Source organism: Filicampus tigris, chromosome 3, assembly GCF_054856515.1.
Source record: "Filicampus tigris isolate MCC_2025a chromosome 3, RoL_Ftig_1.0, whole genome shotgun sequence".
In the NCBI taxonomy this organism is placed as follows: Eukaryota; Metazoa; Chordata; class Actinopteri; order Syngnathiformes; family Syngnathidae; genus Filicampus; species Filicampus tigris.
Window position 1 is genome coordinate 12807135 of NC_141219.1, and position 20757 is coordinate 12827891.

The 20757-nt window shown below is 40.6% G+C and overlaps 2 protein-coding genes across 9 annotated transcripts in view; one reads left to right on the forward strand and one right to left on the reverse strand.

The window, feature by feature from the left end:
• The window catches only part of elp4 (elongator acetyltransferase complex subunit 4), a 56289-nt gene extending 54207 nt beyond the window's left edge, over positions 1-2082 (reverse strand). Inside the window, exons 1-2 of the mRNA XM_086026893.1 lie at positions 1860-2082; positions 792-827 (exon numbers count right to left, since the gene is read on the reverse strand). Of these exons, the coding sequence (XP_085883019.1) occupies positions 792-827; positions 1860-2037 (214 nt within the window). The 5' untranslated portion in view covers positions 2038-2082. The remainder of the gene's footprint in view (positions 1-791; positions 828-1859) is intronic.
• immp1l (inner mitochondrial membrane peptidase subunit 1) lies at positions 2051-18305 on the forward strand. Of its 8 annotated transcripts, none has more exons than XM_086026900.1 (7): positions 2051-2230; positions 2359-2424; positions 11281-11391; positions 11472-11560; positions 12718-12844; positions 17112-17222; positions 18167-18305. In XM_086026900.1, the coding sequence occupies exons 3-7, from the start codon at positions 11287-11289 to the stop codon at positions 18251-18253; spliced, it is 519 nt and encodes a 172-aa protein (XP_085883026.1). In that variant the 5' UTR covers positions 2051-2230; positions 2359-2424; positions 11281-11286; the 3' UTR covers positions 18254-18305. The 8 variants fall into 8 exon arrangements, with proteins under 8 accessions (XP_085883026.1, XP_085883027.1, XP_085883025.1 ...); XM_086026901.1 differs by having other exon boundaries at positions 2051-2209; XM_086026898.1 differs by having other exon boundaries at positions 2052-2204.
• The last annotated feature ends 2452 nt before the right edge of the window (positions 18306-20757 follow it).

Consider the following 20757-nt stretch of genomic DNA (forward strand, 5'->3'; position numbering starts at 1 on the left):
ATATTTCTGCTGCTTTGTAGGTTCCAATGAGCACAGAGGCATGGCCGGAAGTGGATTTTAGTCCGGCCCACTAATCGGCCCTCATGCGTGTGACATGCTCGCGAGGCGGCCAAATTTCATCTCAGCCTACTCGGTGAAAGGCTTATTTTTAGGCTTCTTTCAAAACAAATTGTGTACAGGAGGAAAATCAAGGTGCGCGCAGCACTCAAGTATGACACTGGCACATCATGCACTTCCCTACTTCCGGAAATACGCTGTAGCAAACCTGCTGTGTAGTGGTTTGCTGGCATGCTTTTATTTTGAAGGCAGCGAAGTGTGAAGGAGAGGAGTGTGGAAAATAGGTAACTTGTTGTTGCAGACTTGTCTGTTGGACCCAAATAATTATACAATACTACAAAACCAACCCCATGGATCGCAATGGAAGTACACGCAGCTGCGTTGTTGTGTCTTTCACAACTTAATAACTTGGAGAAGTCTCGGGTTTGAATTGTAAGTTAGCCAGCTAATTGTCGTTAAATAAACCTCTTCCGTTAGCATCTCTGCCCAAAGATATTGAATCATCTTTTATTGGAGAATCCTCCAGGAGTGATTAAATAATTTAAGGCTGAACAATTATTTGTATTTGCAGCGATATCAAAATACTATTAAACATTTTCCTCTATAACATTTGTGATTACAAAGTTGTCACTCTATGCACGTGACAAAGAGTAGAGCATCAATTGAAATCACACTGCTTGAACGCAATGATCAGTTGAGAAGTTAATAGGATTGACATATGACAAAGGTCTCACCTATGAGAAGCAAGGTTCCAACTGCTAGACCACCACCTGTTCAAAAAAAAAAAGTTAGATGCAATGCAACACATAATAAAAGGCACGTTAATACATTTACATGATATTTCTTCGTCTCTCATGCATTACAAAACTGGACACGTGTATTAAAAGAGATGGGACATTATGATTTTCTTGGAATGTTTTAGATCATTTCAAAATGTGAAGACTGGCAAAGATTTTTAGAAATAAAGTGTTCCATATTGTTAACTGTTTACTAATCATTGTGTGAAATAACATGATCAGTGTCTTCACCTAAATTAATATTATTAGTAATAACAAATAAGATCATTATTAAATACAATCTGAGTAAACGTATGTATATGTATTTCAGAAGTGTGTATCAAAGTGGTAGCCCTTCACATTAAATCAGTACTCCAGAAGTAGCTATTGGTTTCAAAAAGGTTGTTGTCCCCTGAACTACTACATTAGCAACCAAATTATTTAGATGACACTGGTGTGCAAAATTATGTTTACAATTTTTTATTATTTAAAAAACATATATATATATATATATATATATATATATGACACAATTATATTAAAATACAAATTATCATTAAGTACAGTTTCTTATGTGTTTAAATAGCTGTCCTTTAACATTTACACTTTCATCTAGTGGAGTTACTGCACTGAAGATCATTGTGTGTGAGTGGGGTCTTTAATATCCATTTTTTGGTATGCTTCCCATGAATGTTCACATGCCATCAACAGGGTAACAATTGTGGTTCAATTTAAGAAAAGGTAACAGGTTGTATTTTGGTATTGAATTTAATTAGGTAACACATTAATCAAAAGTAAATATTTTTATGTTAAACACATGCATTTATATACATGCAAGTCACCATACACACATACAATGCTATCATTGTCCCTGTCGTGGTGTCGAAAAACACGAACGGAAGGTTTTACCTATCAAAACCAACTTAAAGGCAAGAGAATGACTAACAGAACCCTAAAGCTACACGTGCAAGCACTGTTTGCCGTTTTGCTCAAGTGCAAGCTCAAATGACATCTCAGCAGACTGACCGAGCAGATAGTCGAGCGACGTGACACCGGTCGACACCAGAAGCTGTCCGTTTTGCACCGAGAGTCTTGTACCAGGTATGCTTAATAACTTATTCCTCGTTTTTTTCTGAAAACTCGTAGTATTTAACGTTGTACGTTCGACAGAGGGTTTCCACGCATCCCTGACGGAGGCTGCCATACTGCTCTGAAGCGCGATGACAGCTTCCGCGGTTGGGAGCGCGCTGTCCAATCACAGGAGACATTGGTGTTCGCAACAAATGAGCGTAGCTCTTGTTGCGATGTGACGGCTGAAGCGCCATGAAAACAAACGCAGGGTCCGAGCACTGAAGTGTTCCGTTTAATCGGGTGAGGTAAGCTAGATACAGTCAATGGTGAACTTTCTTTTCCCCTTCTGGTTTAGTTGCAGCCAACACCGATGAAAGTCTTAATGAATTATCCTGTCGTATCGCTATGCCCATGTATGACCTTGTCGGCTCTGTATGTCTTCTGACTATTGCAGCGCTCGACAGATCCAGAACAAACATTGGATTCGTAGAACTGTTTCCAGCTGAGGTGAGGATTTGGAGTAAGTGTTAACTGTCAACTATCATACGTATATGTACTGCAATGATAATATACGCAACAATCTTGCGTCTGTGGATGTTATGCACCGTTACGGTTTGCATTTAATGAGTACATTTATGTGTCTGAAATCAAATGAAAAACATTAAATATAACATAAGCAGCTACTTACGTACATCTGTACAATCTAATATGATCTCAAACACAAGCTGTATCAAAAAGGAAATCTTAATGCTCTTGTGTGACAGAGTAAGCATGGCGTTATCAACTGTATTTCAACCTAAATATTTGTATTACCTTATATGGTTATAAAGGGCCCGTGCGTGATGACGTACATCACGACGTCTACATCCACCATATTGGAAGCTACGGTGAATAAGCATACGGTTAAGGCTGTGTATTTGTTGAGTCAGAAACATGTTAAAATGCAAAAAAATGGCAGGCTTTACAATGATAAATTAGACTGTGGAGCTAGAGACAGATATCTTGCATAAATAGACATAATAAATAGTTTAGATCCCTACAGAGTTCCCAATACTACATGGAGCTACGACCCGGAACTACTGCCTCCATTGTGTACGCTGGATGGTGTGCGCATTCTTTCGCCCAAGATGCAAGATTGTTTAGAGTGAAATGTTTTCGTCTTACAGCCGACAACCAAGCCATCCAACGTAGTTTTGACCTGTCCGAAATAAGGCTTCCCACGGTCTTCCGCAAAGCAGGAAACCTATAAAAACTCAGTCCGCTGTTAAATTTTGTACCTTTGCGATTGTGGGTGGTATTGCGGTATGCCCTAACACAGCAACGGTTCACCATGTTTAGATTTTTTCGGCCGTCTAAATCAAGAGAGAAACACAGCGAGTGTGTTTTGCGTATAGCAACAGTAGTCATGGTGCCTCCAGACTGCCTCCAACGTGGTGGCTACCCCGGTAGTAATGTCATCGATGACGCGCCATGCACGGGCCCTATTGGAAGGTCAAAATAATGTGTAATGTCTCCTGGTACAACACTATACTAACTACAACATCGAAACTATGTAAGAGAGTTTCTCTTCACTAAAATAAGAAGACACGGTCTGACAAAAAAAAGAAACCTTAAACCTACATCAAATATACTGTTTAAGGGTTATGGTTAGCCATGGTATATATTTTCCAGCTGTTGTTAATGATGAATAAATCTGACAGAATTCAGGCTTATGCATCAAATGAGTATCTATGAGGTTGGTTATCAATTTTGGATTGTTTGGCTTGGAGCAGATCAATGCTCAATTAAGTACCACTGTTAATTTGTTTGTAAAGGATTGTCTATTGGTTGAGCTTTTACATTGGAGCCTATTAGGTGCCTCTTGTGTACCGAATAATGTGCCATGTTAAAGTGCACTTTTAATTTGTAACTCAATATGTAAAATGTTAATTGGAGATAGAGAAGTGCATGCACATATGTAAAGTGGAAGTCATGTCCATTTTTTTCTTTACAATATCAAGTCAAGTCAAAAGTTAAGTCAAATGTATTTATATAGCCCTTAATCACAGGGCAGTCTCAAAGGGCTTCACATGCCCATAGCGTTTTTATCCATCTCAAGGGGGCTGCCATTTCTACACTGATACTGAAAATGACATAACAGTTGCTCAGGTAATGACCAATCACGGGTCATCTTGCGAACGTCACATGACCAAACTCAGAAAACAGAGCTGTGATTAGTGATCAAAATGCCATGTTTAGATAAGTGGTGGAGCACAGAACATATTATATTGTCTAGAAAAAGTTTGACTTGACTTCCCTTTAGAACATGGAATGTCATGTAAGCCCATGCGTATCATTGGTGTGGGTGATAAGGTGGTTTTGCTGGTTTAATGACCACTTTTAACACTGATTAAGCGACAAGTGATGAGTGTAATCCTTAAGACAGCTGGAGAATAGCTTTGTGTGTCAAATAGCGGCCAGAGGCAGCCCAAGATCTCGGGATACTGTAAGGCTCCAGAGGAAACCATTGCCCAACTGCTCACTTTACAAACGCTCTCAGCAAAGGCAGCCCCACTGTTTTGACAGCGACACTGAGATTTATTTGTCCTGACAGAGGACCAAGGGAATATATCATGACTGACGACACTAGCCCCATTTGAGACGAATAAGATGCTCTGACTGACCTGCTTCTCAGCAGGAGGAAGTCCCGCTTGCAATTCAACATGCAGGAATATGAATTTAAAGCTGTAGGATTCCCTCAAGCATCAATCAGTTTGAGAAAGACCAAATGTTGTAATGTACAAAAGGGTCCAGTGAGACGGTGGGTGGTCAGAGCCAAAGCTCTCAGTACAATGTTGACTAATATTTTCAAAATAAGAAACTAAAAAAGGTGGACACTGGAGTAGGGATGGGCGATATGGAAAACTGATGCTTGACATTGTTGAATAACATTGGATGGAGTCAGACACATCTCTTTCTAGATTTATGGGGTTTTAAGATTGTGATCATGTTTTGACAAATGTGCTAGATTCAAATAGTTGAATTCATGTTGCCCAGAATTTATTGGTTTTGATTGTATGACTAACTTTGCGGCTGCAGGTATTACCCAGAACAATCTTGGAAAAATGATTTGTAATCATAATGAGAGTTTCCTTGTTAAATTAAAAAAAAATCCTTGCAAAGAAAGATTTTGGCAATACTGTCTGTCTTGGTCTGCTGTAGCTGCATTAACATCACTCGCACAAGTATTTTTCAAACTGTTAATGTAAAAGGGGGAATTCTATCGATTTGAAGTGGCCTGTGATCCAAGACAATGTAGCAGAGATCATACAGTAGGTCACATCAGGAGGGTGACTCTTGGTTTTGACATCTCACGACATATAACAAAACCAGCATCATGTAATGTTTTACTTAATAGAATAATTATTCTACATGAAACCTACCGATAACACATTGCCCGTGACATATTGTTCTCATTATACCGTTTTTTTATTGGCCTACATCACACCCCCCCCCCCCCCCCCCCCACATACACATTTTCTGTGACATCCGTAACCTAATTTTTCTCTTGAATCCTATTCCAACCACTGTGGGTGTGGTGGTGAAAGGATTGTAGTTTAATTGTGCAAAAATAATAACATTTTTCCATGTGTCATTGGTACATGTGTGTGTTTGTTTTTTTGTAAGGGTTATCCAGGGGCTGTATCTGATTGTACTATATAATGGTAGTAGTCATAACATGTCAGACCTTTCCTGGTTCTACTGTTTTGGTTTCTTCACTCTATCTTTGCCATTTGCCAAAGGTTTTTGTGTTTGAGGAATGCAAGATTGTCATCAACATGCACTATATTTGTGTTGGTAACCATGGAAGGAAACTAATATTCCGAGCACAAAAGAACAGCACTATGTACATGATGGCAGCTTCTAATTTAGTTTTAAGAGTTTACTCTTAATATCTTCTGAATAGCTTCAACTTTATATAGATATTTAATTAACTGCGGAAACCACATTTATTTAGTTAAATTTGGGCAAAAAAGAAAAGGAAATCCTCTTTGGAAAACCCAAGGTTTGTGTTGTGGTTGCGTTATCTGTCATTCGCTAGTGTTAAAATATAGTAGTCTTTGTCAGGAGCAGGTCAAAGCAAAACACAGACGCCTTTGTCACTGAGATCCAACACTAGATAAGATCTATCCGCTCTCTCAGCACTAGGCCACCACCACATATATGCTCGCGGTCAATACAATAAGGCTTAGCCGCTACTTTTTCCATTCAGTGTAATTGGCTGGGGACTCTGTCAAACCACACTTCCTTTCAGTTCATAGCAGTTGTATTCATATCACTTGGCTATTATTTGCTCTGGCTTGACCCATTGATTGTGGGTTTAAACCCTCAGCTCCTCAAATAGTAGCCTCGCTCAGCTGTTTCACGGCTGTGTTGCTGCTAGCAACAATGAAAAGAGCAATATGTAGATCAGTGGTTTCAATTAAGGCTTGAATACAAGGCATACCTAGAAAAAGATGGGGGTTAGACATACAACTCTGCGACTGTGACTTTCGCATCTGTCACTCTCCATCCAGCCAGGTGTCTGTATCTAAATCAGCAGGATTAACTCCGATTGAACTGATAGTCGAAACAGACCCCCCTTCATTGCCAAACCACCTCCCTTTTATTGTTCACATTAAGATCAAATTAAGCTTTGCGCAACAGGACTAAATCCCCGCCCTCTTCTGCCTTCTGCTGCCCAGAGGAAGACATCAGAGGTGCGATTGGTTGCCTCTGATGCTGCCTGCTCCTCCAGACTCCCTTCCATCTGGGATCCTCGGGGAGAAGAATATCTGACAAGGGGCTTGTAAGCCTCTTAGCCCCCCTGTTGCCTGGCTCTCTCTCAGCCCATGTTTTCCTAATTTAGTTGTGTAAGGAGTCCAGTGCTAGGCCCTTGTGTGCTGTTTGGATTGAGATTGTCTTTGTGGCTCTAATAGACTGGCCATGTATATCAATTAACACTACTCAGCCAATGGCAGTTTCCAGTCCCTGGAGAGCAGTAGCTGTAATTCCTATTGGAATATTTCCTCATGGCCCCAATATTGTCTAAATTAAATAATCATTTTGATTTAAAATTTTGTATGGAGTGGCGTTAGGGTCACCCTGAAAAGAAAATAAGCAATCATTCAAGAATGAAGTCATGGAAATACAATAATATATTTGTAAATACTGGAATAAAGTTGAAATATTACTTGGGAGATGAACAATTTCCAAAGTATGGATTAAAAACATCATAATTGTATTAGCATAAAGTCACAATAATATGAGCATGAACATATTCCTGTGTCATGATGAGGATTATGAAGGATTTTATCAAGTTAAATTTAGTACGTTTCTTAAATATTAAATCAAGGTAATCAATATGAGCAGTTTAATGTGATTGTGCAAACATTTGCAATATGTCCCTGAAGAAGAAATCTTTAGTTGGGGTGGTTTGCTCATTTACCCAGCATTAAAAAAAATAAATGAGATATGGCACATCTCTTGAAATTGACATTATTGGTGTGATTTCTCAGCCTTGGGAGCTATCCCATTTTCTGAGACAAAGGGAACAATTAGACATGTCAGTGTGTATCACTTCCACTTCATTGTTACTTAAAGTATGTCACAGTGACGTTCAAAATGTCAACCCAGGTGACACGTAAACCTGACTTTTCTTCACTTACTTTAGACAGCTGGGTTGGACGGACGCAGTGTAATCAGCATTCATACATTTGCATTTTATTCACATATGTGTCATTTGTCTTCTTTGAGTTACTTGTGTTTCTTCGCTAAGAGGATCACCGAGTTAAACGCACAATGAGGTGTGGTCATTGGCTGCTATTCAGCTATTCATTTGGGGTCCCCCTCTTTTCTGCACTGTATCACTGTGCCATCACTGTGGGAGGCTAGTGGCCACAGATGGTTCTGCACAGAGGGCTGCGCTGACTTTCTTTGTTTTCCCATGAACGTGTTTAGCGTGTAATCCTGGATTAGTAGACAGACTTTGTGTTAATTTACAGCTGTAAATCAGTATTCGATTAATGTCGGTGCTGACACATATGTGCTGGGTATTAAGGGGCAAGACAGTGTGGCTTTGCTGACTCTGGGGAATCAGAGGTAATAGAGATCCAGTCACGTCTCTGTGCATGTCCACCTCGTGCTGCATCCCAAAGGAGTCACTGCAGCTCATATATACACATTATATGAGCCACGTAGGTAATGCTATTGTGTGTGCACATTCACACCACATGCGTGTACGCACGGCACACACTATCAATGACAGAGGGTGTCTCAGAAAACCAGGCGGCTGCGTATGGCCTCTCTTGATATCAACCACTGGCCGTGTGATCTTGTTATGCAAAGTCCCTTAATCCCCACCTTTGCTGAATGCACACTGGAATGGAGGAGGAGTGGTGGTAGTTGGGGGGGGAGACACACACTGATATGAAGGCAGCTGTACAGGAGGCCGTCCACTGTAGCAAAAATGTTTGATCCTCATCCTAGCAGAAGAAAGAGCTCATGTGAGATCATGTCTGAGTGGGCGAGTGCCATGAGGCGGCGAGTTGACTAAAATGGAGGAAAATTATTGCTTTATTGCCGACTTGTGATTGACATTAACGTTGGAGTTTCTCTCATACAGAGGAATTCTAAAGAGCGGTGTTATCCAGTCAAGAACCTAAACTTCCTCAGGCACGAACAATAGCAAAACCATTCTGTCAGAAACTGGATGACAGACACGTGTAGCATTTTCTTTTGAGTATTGAATCTTACTTTTCTGAGAGTCTTATGGATGATGTGGGTTTTTAAAATTCAAGAAGAACTTTGTACCAAACTCCGGTTGTACACCGGTTGTACAGGTGAGATTATTTTAGATGATTATTTTTATGGACTTGTTTAGTTGGCCTATGCCCTGGGCGGCTGTGGCTCTTAAGGGTCGCTCCAATGACCGAAGGGTTGGTGCTTGAAACTCTGTCTGTTGTCGAAATAGCCTTGGGCAAGATACTAAACGCTAATCTGCCCTCAGTGCCTTGCATGACAGCAACCACCCATGGGTATATGAATGTGTACTTTGTACATTAATGGGAGAATGTGAGCTTCTGTAAAGCACTTTGAGCACGGTGATCGTGTAGACAAAGTGCAATGTAAGTGCACTCCATTTGCCATTTAAACTCCCGTGAAGGAGTAATCTTAATTCTGTTATTCATAATTCGGACGCAGGCTCTGGTGTCCAAACCGTAGGACCCAGAGGAGTCGATCCACTCTTCTACCACAGGTTGTTCTCCTCCTGAACTCTAGGAACTATGACCTCTGATGTATTACCTCATGTTTTTACAGCCTTATTAATTTTGTTATTTATATTGTAAACGTGTCAGTAATTGTGCCGCTCTCTGCTACTTTATTGGGAATTCAGAATTTGTCATCTCTATGAGATGGTTTTGACAATTCTACGCTTCCAATTTTGTGGAAACAGTTTAGAAAATCTCTTGTCTGTTCAAGCATGGCCTTGCCACATGCACCAAGGCACACTGCAGGTTTGGTGTGGAACAATTTGATGGGCCTTATTTCAACTCCTTTGGGATGAAATGGATCTCCAAAATGGAAACTGGGGGCCAGCACTTTTAATCCATAATCAAATATCTCTGACCTCAAAATCTTCATAATGAATGGACAAAAAAATCCAACGGACCAAAATCTTGTTGAACGTCTTCATAGTGACAGGGGGAGAACAACTTTATATTCCAGGCCAGGTGTACCGTGTAGGTGACCTAATGTTTTTTGTGTGTATTTTGCCTTTTCACTGATTAGCTACATCTTTTGCTAGGATGATAAGACATTCCAGGCAGGAGTGCAGTCAAGGTACATGCAGAGTTTTTGGGGGCTGGATCAGGAAGGCCAGCAAACGGGCCACAGATATTGTCACAGATATAGGCTGCAGGCTTAAAAGGTGGAATTAAATTGGCACGAATGAGGCAGCATTGTGTGTATGTTTTTGTGTGTGTGTTCGAATATTTGAGTGGGGGTAATGGGATTATGGGTAACACCTTTGGCAGGGCTGGGAGAGCCACCTGACGCTCGGTCTGTTGGGGGCCTGGGGAGAATGTGGGGTGGCGGAGGCTGGGCAAAGGAGAAATTGGGGGTCTAATCCGTGTCCATCTTTGGGAAGTCATTCCCTGAGCTCTGAGGATTTGGGCCTTTGCTTTCCGCTCTGCTTGCTTTGGTTAATAATACCCTGGGAGGGGACGGAGACATAGGGGAATGAGACAGAAGGAGCCTGGGTGATGGCGAAAAAAAAAGATTTCTTTACCCTGCGGTGCACTGGTAGGACAGCGGCCTGCGCTGAAATTGTTTGAAGAGTAGACAAAGCTTAAAGCCAAGCTGTGGCCATTCTTCACATCTCTTTTTTTTATCTGTTGGTAGCGGTGGAGTGTATATGCACTGTGCATGACTTGTGTACAAATGGTCTTTGCCCTCTGTCCACGCAGCGGTTTGAATAAGTCAATACGCTAAGTGTGACTGGGGTGTTTGCTCAGAAGCCACATATATCTTGTGTGTGTTCATGTCAGTGTTTTTCAGGACTCGCCGGTGACTCCTTGTGTTGTCTTGTGTTTCTATGGCCCTGAGAGAAGCTGATAACTGCTCGAAACATTGCTAATGCTAGTGATGGTGTGCCTGTTACAGTGCAGATGTGCCTTGTGTGCAAGTGTCAGAGCTTCTGTGTTTTCTCCATCACCTGAGCTCAAGGTGTTGATTGGTCTGTCATACACTGGGTCAAGGTTCGGGGCAGTTTTGTGGTGGGAACTGGCTTCTGAGAATGAAACACCAGGGAACGTGCCATCTTAGCCAACTGTGACAACCTTGTCTACACCCTTAAGAAATTAAGCCCCAAATGGCTTCTGGCTTCAGAAAGTCGACATAAGCCTGATGGAAATGCTATACTGACTTTCAGGTTTGCAGTCTTTTCTTGAAAATGGTTTTGGTTACGTAATTTACAAAATAACATAGTTTTGAAAGTTAAAATGTGTACATATTTGATTCTGACACACTCAGATCATGTTTTGTAAAAATTGAGAACATGTTACGTGTTAAGGCTTTCTTTAGTCCATCACCACCAAAAAACCAAAAGTGGACCACAGGGCTATTTTAATCGTCCACCATTTAAGTGTACAGTTAGTTCACTATTGCTGTAGTCCACTGAATTAGATTAATTGCTTATGTGCGTTCAGCGTCGTGTGTTAAAAAATTCAAAGGAGAACCTTTTCCGTCTACTTGGTTGTTGCCATGTATATTTGACCTTTCCTCACCTATAGGTTATTGTGACCTATGATGGCTAATAAATTGCATACATAAAATGTCTTTGCGTTTTGCTCTATAGGTGGAGATGATCCGCCGTGTACTCGGGAAGACCTTGGGGTTTGTAGGCTACACCATCCAGTATGGCTGCATTGCACATTGCGCTTTTGAGTACATCGGAGAGATTGTAGTGGTTTGTATAGTTTAGATTACATTTTCCTCCAATTACGTTCAGTCGTGTGTGCAGGCATGCTAACATTTGTTGTTTTGCAGTGCTCCGGCCCATCAATGGAGCCTACCATCGTCAACAAAGACGTTGTTTTCTCGGAGCGAATGACTCGACATCTTTGCAAAATACAAAAGTGGGTAGCATTCATATACTATACATGTTCCTTTTGAGATAAGTAGGTGATATTTGTGCTGACTAGCTGTATCAAGAACTTGATAAAAGAGAGAAATTGATTAAATATACCAATGTCATATTTTGCCTCCATCCATTATCTTCCCCCACATCACTGCATACGCTGCACCAATGCACCTGTCCATCTCCCATTCCATTCTTAGCTTACTTCACTCGAGTGTCCAAGACAAACTCCAACGTCCAATGACACAACCACAAAGTCGATCATTAATCACGCTCTTCTAGGTCTCACTGTCATTTCCCATGTGAGCATTGAAGTCTCCCAGCAGAATGATGGAGTCCCCAGTAGGAGCGTTCTCAAGCACCTCCTCCAAAGACTCCAAAACTAGATACTCTGAACTACTGTTTGCTGTAAAGACACAATAGTCAGAACCCGTCCCCCAACCTGAAGGTACAGGGAGGCTACCCACTCATCCACTTTGGTGAACCCCAATGTAAAGGCGTCGAGCCAGGGGGCAATAAGTATTCCCACACCTGCTCGGCGTCTCTCACCATCGGCATCTCCAGAGTGGAAGAAAGTCCAACTCCTCTCAAGAGGGCCAGTGCCAGAGCCCAAGCCGTGCGTGGAGGCTCGCTGGACTATCTAGTCGGAACCTCTCGACCTCATACACCAGCTTGGGCTTTTTCCCTGACGTTCGACATCCCTAGAGCGAGCTTCTGTAGCCAGAGATTGCACCGCCAAAGACCTTTGGCCACCATGCAGCTCACACTGCACCCGACCAATTTGGCCTCTCCCACCCTTGGTGAGCCCATAAGAAGGGGGATCCACATCTGCCCGGCCGACCCCATGGGTGCAGGCTCCGACTTTAAATCAATGGGTGCATGCTACAATCGTCAACCATGACATGTCTTTGTTTTTGGTCAATGATAACAAGAAATGGCAAGACCATAATTCACAAGATCATCAATTACTTTGATTTCACTGATAAAAGAGTCATTACAATTTTGCCTAATGCTTGCTTCCCATGTCACAGTGACATTCAAGATTTGTAATGCTTTTCTTCAATAGCTACACATTTTATGGTATTATATGTATTGTAAGATGTTTTGCAGTTTCAAAAGAATAGATAGTAAATGACTGTGTATGTTTTCTTTCAGGGGTGATATTGTGATTGCGAAAAGCCTATTTGACCCCAATATGAATGTTTGTAAAAGGGTAATTGGGTTGGAAGGTGACAAAGTCTGCACGAGTGGTCCCTCGAATCTTTTCAAGACCCACACATATGTAAGTATATCTACATAATATATATGTTATTTAATGAACTAGTGGAAAAAGTGGTTCTACTGTAATTATACCCAAACGATCTTAACATAATGAAAACTTCACCTTTTTCTTTGTGTATGCTGACGGCTATAATTGTTCATGTTTTAGACGTCACAGTCCAATTTTGTGTTATTGGTCAAAGTATCCTCTTTTGACAATGCTATGTTTTTGTCAGTGAGAAGCCCAGAAAGTGAGCAAGGGCTCTGTTCTGCTGGTGAAACAACTGTCATTGCTTTTCTATTACTGATCTCCCCAATGCCCACAACCTAGGCCTGCAATCTCTCTGAAGCCTGTTGGAGTTAGTACCAGCTGAATGGTCAGACTGATGCGTGGGCGGAGGTGTGTGTGTTTGCGTTTGTTCTGTAAACCAAACATTGCATTTACGTTGCATTTCTTTGAATTAATTGTGTTTTATGGACAAAGGGGCAGTCTGTTGACTGCCTCTGCCAGGGCTAAGTAATGTTTAGTATGTGAAATGGCCAAGAGTCTTGCTGTGCCTTAAGCTTCACCGAAACCTTCAAAGAATTTAAATTGTATTAGGCGTCATTATTGCATTTTATTGTATTTGCTTAGTATGAAGCAGCTTGCGCAGTCGCTTTAAGGTTTTGGGAATCCTTCATTTAAGACCTGCTGAATTGTAATGTAGCTCTCAAATGGCATCCGGCCTCATTCTTTTCCTTTTGGATGCTGATTAATTTGAAGTACATATACCTAAACTCACTATACAATAGCTTCCCATCAGTTTATGTGTTGACCACATGATATTTCCTCTGATTTGTATGATAAAGCGCAACAACCCTTTATCTTCTGTTGGACCCATAATACAGCTGCTCTTGTTGAGAACCTTCTGTCTTTCTGTTTGTCTGTATGTAATGCAGCAACCCAGATTGAGAGACCAGAGTTAGAGTGAATGTAAAGCTTTCACATTTGGGAGCAAAACTAGCTTTGTGTAACTCCAGTTGATGTAACCGCAAAAAAGGACATTGTTCAAATTAAAGTTTGGCCTCCTTCAGGGTGACATAAAGATGATGTGCATGTGTGTGTGTGCGGGCAGTGATGTTAGGCATTACGGGACCTGTAAAGATGAGTTTTGCAAGGCGGTGGCTGTCATCGCCTCTTTTTTGAACAGACAAGCTGGCATGTTGTCTCCACCCTGAGAGATCCAACTGCAGGCTAATTGCACTGTCACCTTTTTAGGAATGATCTCTGTGTTTGAGCTATTGTGTCAAAACAATGACACTTGATCCCTAATATTACTGCACACGGGGAGAGAGAGCGAGAGAGCGGACGATGCGCTGGTAAAGTGACAGAGAGTTGAAACTCCCCCCGAACCCGCCCACCATCTCTACCCACACAATGCTTTCTATGCGCTGTAGATCGACAGAGTAAGATAGTGAACGATGAACTCTGGGTGCGTGCATGTATTTAATTTGGCACCTCAATCATGTTAACATAATGAGCACAGTAATAATGTGGACGTTTAACAACACGCCCACTCACTGAGAGGAGCTCCACTTTCAGTCCTCGACAGGTACACAAATGCTTCCCATCAACTCAGGCTGGATGCTGCTGTCCATCATGCCACACATGCCAACAAAGTAAAGTAACATTCTGTAATACGTATTACTGTACTCATTATTACAAGTCCGTTTATTCTATTGTGACTGTAAAGCACACCAAAGTGATTATTTCATGGCTAGAAATTATAGGTGTCCATCTTTTTTTTTTCTTATAAAATGCGAGATTAACACATTAAGGCCTAAAGTGCCTGGCGCAACATCACTCTAAAACCTATGGGCGACTTTAGAGTCACCCTCACTAACCGGAAGTTAAGACGGAAATTCAACACCTACAAAATAATTGATAGCTCATCCCCCTGTAGCAGATAGAAACGCAAGTCCAAAATAATTTGAGAGCTTAGACGTGGCTTTCACACAGGCCTGGGTTTATTATTATTTACTGTTTCATTCAAAAATGTAAAAAAAAAAAAAGTGTCAGTGCAAGAGAAGCACTATTTACCGATGATCTGGTCTCAAGTGGTGTTTTGACGTAAAGACATGAGCCACACTTACAATATGACATGAGCAACAGCAGACAATACCTCCACTTGTTACACGGTCACTTAGAGGTAACTGCTTTGAGTGTAGTTTTTGACTTTGACTTTGGTTTTTGGAGCAGTTCTCATATTCACACTTTGGTAGCTGGAGGAGCCTGGATTGAACAAAAATGGCGTGTCTAAATTTCACTGCGAAAAGACAAGCGGACAGTGAAAATCAGCTCCGGCACATACGTAAAGTCTCTGAACCAGACAGAAAAATGTGTTTCCTTCTTCTGGTTCTTTGTGTTTGTATTTAAAACGAAAGTGTTTGTAACCCACTCCTAATAATGTATACAGTGGAACCTCGAGTTATGAATGCCCCTTTTTTACAAACAATTCGAGTTATGCAAAATGTACCTCTATTTCTGTACTATTTACGATATACAAATGCGGGTGGATCATTGCTGTGATTAGGGGTGCACCGATTGATCGGCCAGGGTTGGAATCGGCGCCATTTTCCTTCATTTGGAGGGATTGGTGATCGGCTGATCCCTTAAAGTAAAACCAATCTTCTCCACCGATCTCATCTCCCTCTGCAGAGGTCTGAAAAAGTCAGCCACTGTCCTCTTCTGTTGTGAGATGACAAATAGGATTTTCGTTTTTATTTGAGAGAACTACTTCATGTGTATTTTAAACAACTCATTTGTATTTTTTCACAGGTATTGTTCATTGTTTTACAATAAATCACGATTGCAACATTGAATGTGTGTGTCGTTGGTAATGTTAGTTAATGAGAAATACTTGAATTCAATTTTGGAAGAAGACTCGTCTCTTTTTCCCCTCTGGGAAAGTTAATGACCAATAAATAGTTATTTTTTTAAGTGTTTTATTTATTTATAATAGTGTGTTTTCATTTATTTCTATATTGCATTCTATTTATTTTTTTTTATTTTAACCACATACTGGTAAGAAAAGGAAAAAAAGGACAGTATAACTTAATTTGGGGCTGGAGCAGATTAATTGCATTTCCATGCTTCCAAAAAGTTTCCTCCTCTTCGCCTCGGTCAGTTTTAGGTTTGTAGAACTAGGAGTTGAGTGGAAAGATGATTCTAGCTTGTCAGATGACAAATGACAGTCCGTCTTTTGACTTTGCTTGGGAGCCAGCATATGTTACCACGTTAATGAGGTGTAATGGTGGGAATCCGGCATGCTGACATATGGTTCTCCGATGACTCCTTTAATGATATTCATTTGCGTCGTCGTTATTCACCGAGTTGTTTACCTTATGTTAGGTCAACATGTCATTGGCTCGAGATTATGTCACATCATCTGTCTCAATTATGGAAAATGAAATAAAAAAAAACCGTCCCCGCTGTCGGATGGACAATCAAAGGGCTGAGTGGTGCCGGTGAAGTAAGGCATTAATGTTGTCACTGAAGAACGGACAATAGCCGCATTTCTTTACCCGTGCTATGATTCCACAGCACTTTTGCCGTTAAAAAGTTAGGCAACACAAAAATAAACTTGCCGATTGTGATGCCCATTATGACAATATAATGTGTTGTTGATCCTGTCTGCACATATAGGGGGACAGCACACTTAATTAGGGCCTTGACAAGCCTACTCTCCTAAAGTGATGAGATTAATCATAATTGGTGTCATTGTGAATTAGAGCCTGCTTGGATGACCACCCCACTGGCAGGTCGGATCGCAGTGGAGACCCTTGGACACTGCTGCTAGCCGCAGCTTAGCAATCTTTCTCTCTCTTTCTCTCTCTCGCTCTCTCTCTCTCTCTCTCTTTCTCTTTCTCTCTCTGTATCGCTCTCTCCCTCTCGCTCGCTCTGCCCAGCTAACTCAAGCCACTCTGCTGCTTTGAGGGGTGCAGATCTCAGCCAACAGACTAATGACCCCCGTTTGAAGTTTTCCTAAATCCCACTCCGACCCTGCCCGTTACCCATGACCTCTCTCCTAATACCGTTTGGGGTTAAAGAGGGACAGGCAGGTTGATGTTAAGATGAGGGGCTGTTCGGTGACTCAACTCACTAGAGGGGTAGCAAGAGTGGGTGTGTGTAGGGGGCAGGGGGGTGATTGGTGATAGGAAAAAAATAAAATGACACATTATCTCCTAAAATTATACTGTATGTCTAGACCAGTTCTCCCCTCTGTTTATGCGTCTGGTGTGTCTTTTAGGTGCCAAAAGGTCATGTATGGCTAGAGGGTGATAACCTTACGAACTCTACTGACTCAAGGAGCTATGGCCCAGTTCCTTATGCCCTCATCCGAGGGCGTGTTTGCTTGAAGGTAACACAGGATCACGGTTTTATATACATTATGCTGTATTTTTAAATGTCATATACATCTGTGGAAAAAATTAAAAGACCACTGAAAAATTGTTTCACGCCAACACATCGTTGGCACACAAATTATACCTCCATCGACCTTGGTTAGATTACCATGACCCAAATGATTAAGAGTCTAAACAGATGTCAAGGAAAAATATTTTTTTTAGCAAGCAGTTTGGTATTTTTTTTAATTGATATTGTAACAGTAAATTAAAAATGACGAGTAATGCTTTTAGGTGAACAAAATCTTCGTTGAGATTCAAGGAAACTGAAGCGTTTGCCATTTTCTCTAAATGTTGATTGATTGTGACACAAGTACAGCAAGCAGCATTGGCTCAAAGTCTGTCCTTGAATTTCAAGTCGTCTTATTTTTGTTTTAATTGTTTAATCTCGCGGTGGTCTCATATTTTTTGCAGAGCTGTATGCTTGTCATGTATATGTGTCACACTGAGTTGCATTATAACATTCAAATACAATATGTTTTAGTTTAGGTGTTGATTACAAAATTATTTTTATTCATTTTATTTCATTATTTCAAGCCACAACGTCCATTTTAAAACCCCTTAAAAGACATGAGTCAGTTGGAAGTTCAAAGCAAGTGTGTCCGATTGACCAAAGCCTGCACAACATATTGTCTAGCTTTCCATTCTGCTATGTTGTCATGTCACTGGATGTCATAGCAACCACGACCCTGGAAACAGGTCACCCAACCTTCTGTCCATCTGATTGGACAGCGGCACTCCACTGGAGGGCCTACTGAGACAGCTGATGAAATAACAAGATCTTGTTTAAAGTCTCACACATCATTAAGTGTCATATTAACAAATGCGTCGAGCAAATTGTCAGAGTTGTAATGATAATAAGTCTCCCATTGAATCTTTTTCTTCTCTTTGCCCTAAACAGCTCTGGCCCCCAGATAGTTTTGGGACCCTCAGTGAAAGTCCGACCAGACGGATCCTTAAAGGTCAGGATGATTGTGGTTCGGACTGACATGACTTTCTCTCATTTTTAAATAAACCATATATATTTATAAAAGAACAAACGTTGTGTGTTAAGTAATTTCTGTCATTTTTACTGGTCTGACTACTTAATTAATTGTAATTTAATTGTTGAAATCATGTTAAAGTTATTATTATTATCATTATTAATTAATTTTTTAACTACTTTTTATTCGTGGAAACCAGCCGTATACACAGTAATTACCATAATTTTTTTTTTGTTTTTTTACTCTGAATGAACGTGTAGCATGTAACTGCAAAGCTACCTTAAGATTTCGATATAAAGTCAATACTATTAAAGCTTTACGTGAAGACAATAAACAAAAATCATCAGGGAATTTATGCACTCTGATTTACTTAGGCTGTTTGTGTAAAACAGCTTTTAAAATGCATCTTAACCATATTTTCAAATCACTGTAGATGCTATTATCCTGGAAAACTAACTATTAATTTCATAATTACCCTTTCTCTGACCGGCTAAACAAAAGCCCCATTGTTTAATTATTTGTTAGGCTACCAAGGCAATTGGAAATATGTTAACATTTGCCATTCAAGCATACAATATTAATAAGCACTTAGTGAGGATTTCGTTCACCAATGAATGGAACAATACAAAAAACCTCTACGGTTCACAGAGTACAGAGTCTGTTTTTTAATCTATGGTAAATTAATCATTTTGGGGAAGTTTATGTTACGTAGACTTTGTGGGTCATTTAATGTTTCAGTGTTTTCTATTAAGTTTCCATAAGTGATTTAATTGTACTACGGCACACTTAATTTACGTCAGTGTTTTCTGAATACTGAAATGCATTTTAGCGGACTAATTCAGGTTCAGCTTTCAGCAGGAGCTGACTGAAGACTTTCTGAGCAGTGGTAAAAAAAATAAAAAAAAAAACCCTGCAGGTTTTGGTATCATAATGTATTCATCAGCCTGCTGACTGCTGCAAAAAGTGCTGCTGCATTGCTGCTGTCATTTCTTAAAGGCCCCACTGCTCTTCTTTACACGGGACATGAGTACATTCACATGGTGAGCTGCCGAAGCTCAGCTGGTCATTCTCCGAGGCAGAGAGGGACACTTCTTCGTCCCAGCTCCCTAAGGGAAGTGTGTTCCAGGCAGCCGTGGGTCCCTGTCCAGCTGCTTCCTCTGTCTGGAGGGGGGCCAGAGGGTCAGCGACAAGGCTCCGTGTGACACTGAATTATCTGCCTGAGTGTGATTGTGCCTGCTGGGAGGAATGCTCAAGATTGTGAGAGAGCGTGCGTGTGTGTTTGCAGCTGAAAAAAAAAAAGAAAAAAAAAAATCTTGATGTGGGCTTTTTGCTTCAAGCATATCTTTGTTTCTCAAGGTTTAATATTCATCTGCTGCGTGTCAACACGGTGCCAGTGTTCGGCTGAAATGCTGACACAAGTAGTCTTGGTGTGTCCGCTTGCCCTATTGCTGGAGCTCTTTATTCCAATCTTTGGATGAACACCATTTTTATGGTTGAAGGAATGACGAAGATTGTGAATAGTATTCAGTGAACACATCATTTCAGTTGCGCCTACAAAGTGATGCTGAGCCTTTATGGTAGCAATGTTAAAGTGGCACCAAGCACCCAGTATGATAAGGCCACACACACACACATATTAGCATGGCAGCAGCGCATCAGTCAGGGTAAGGGTTGCAACATTCTGTGAATATCCAAAGTTGGAAACTTTCCATTGAAATGAACAAGAATGTAAACCAGAAATTTACTACAAGGAATTTACTCTTAAAAGGGAATTTCAAATATAGTTGGGGAAAATATTTAGCATACCTGTGATTGTGAATATTCTTACTCATCCAGGTAATTTCATTCTCGGGGCATTGAATCGACAGTTGTCTTTGTTTTCTTTAGTTTCGCTTCATGTTGCAAGGCAAAATTTGTGGTATGATCAAACTTGGCTTGCACTGCCACTCAAGTGGAAAAAAACAACTGGAGTAATCAATACTGTAATGCCCTCGCATGTGAGAGAGCTATTTGTTTGGCATGGATGTCTGCTTATGAAAGCATGATTCTATTTATGCTTGAATATGATGCTTTTTCATTGTATTACCCTCAATTCCTAGTTATTATAAATTCCCAGGTAGACTTCAATTTGGAATATTTTCCAAATTCGCCAGCTTAACATCCCATGAAAATTCACATGGAAACATTCCAAATATTTTCCACCCTCTTGCAACCCCTGTCCGGACAGGAGTGAAATGTTAGCATGGCTGAAATGTGTCTGTTGACCCTAATAGCTACAGTCATACTAAAAAGAAAATATATACATGCATCGATATATACCGTTTTTTCTTGACTATAAATTGCACCTTTATATAAGTCGCATCCACCCTATTTAAAAAAATAATAATGGATAGAAACATAAATAAGCTGCACCTTTATATAAGCCGCACGCATCTATGTTGACAAATTAGATATTTACTTCATTTATAGAATGATTTTGCACTGTAAATGTACATGTATGTACTTGAAC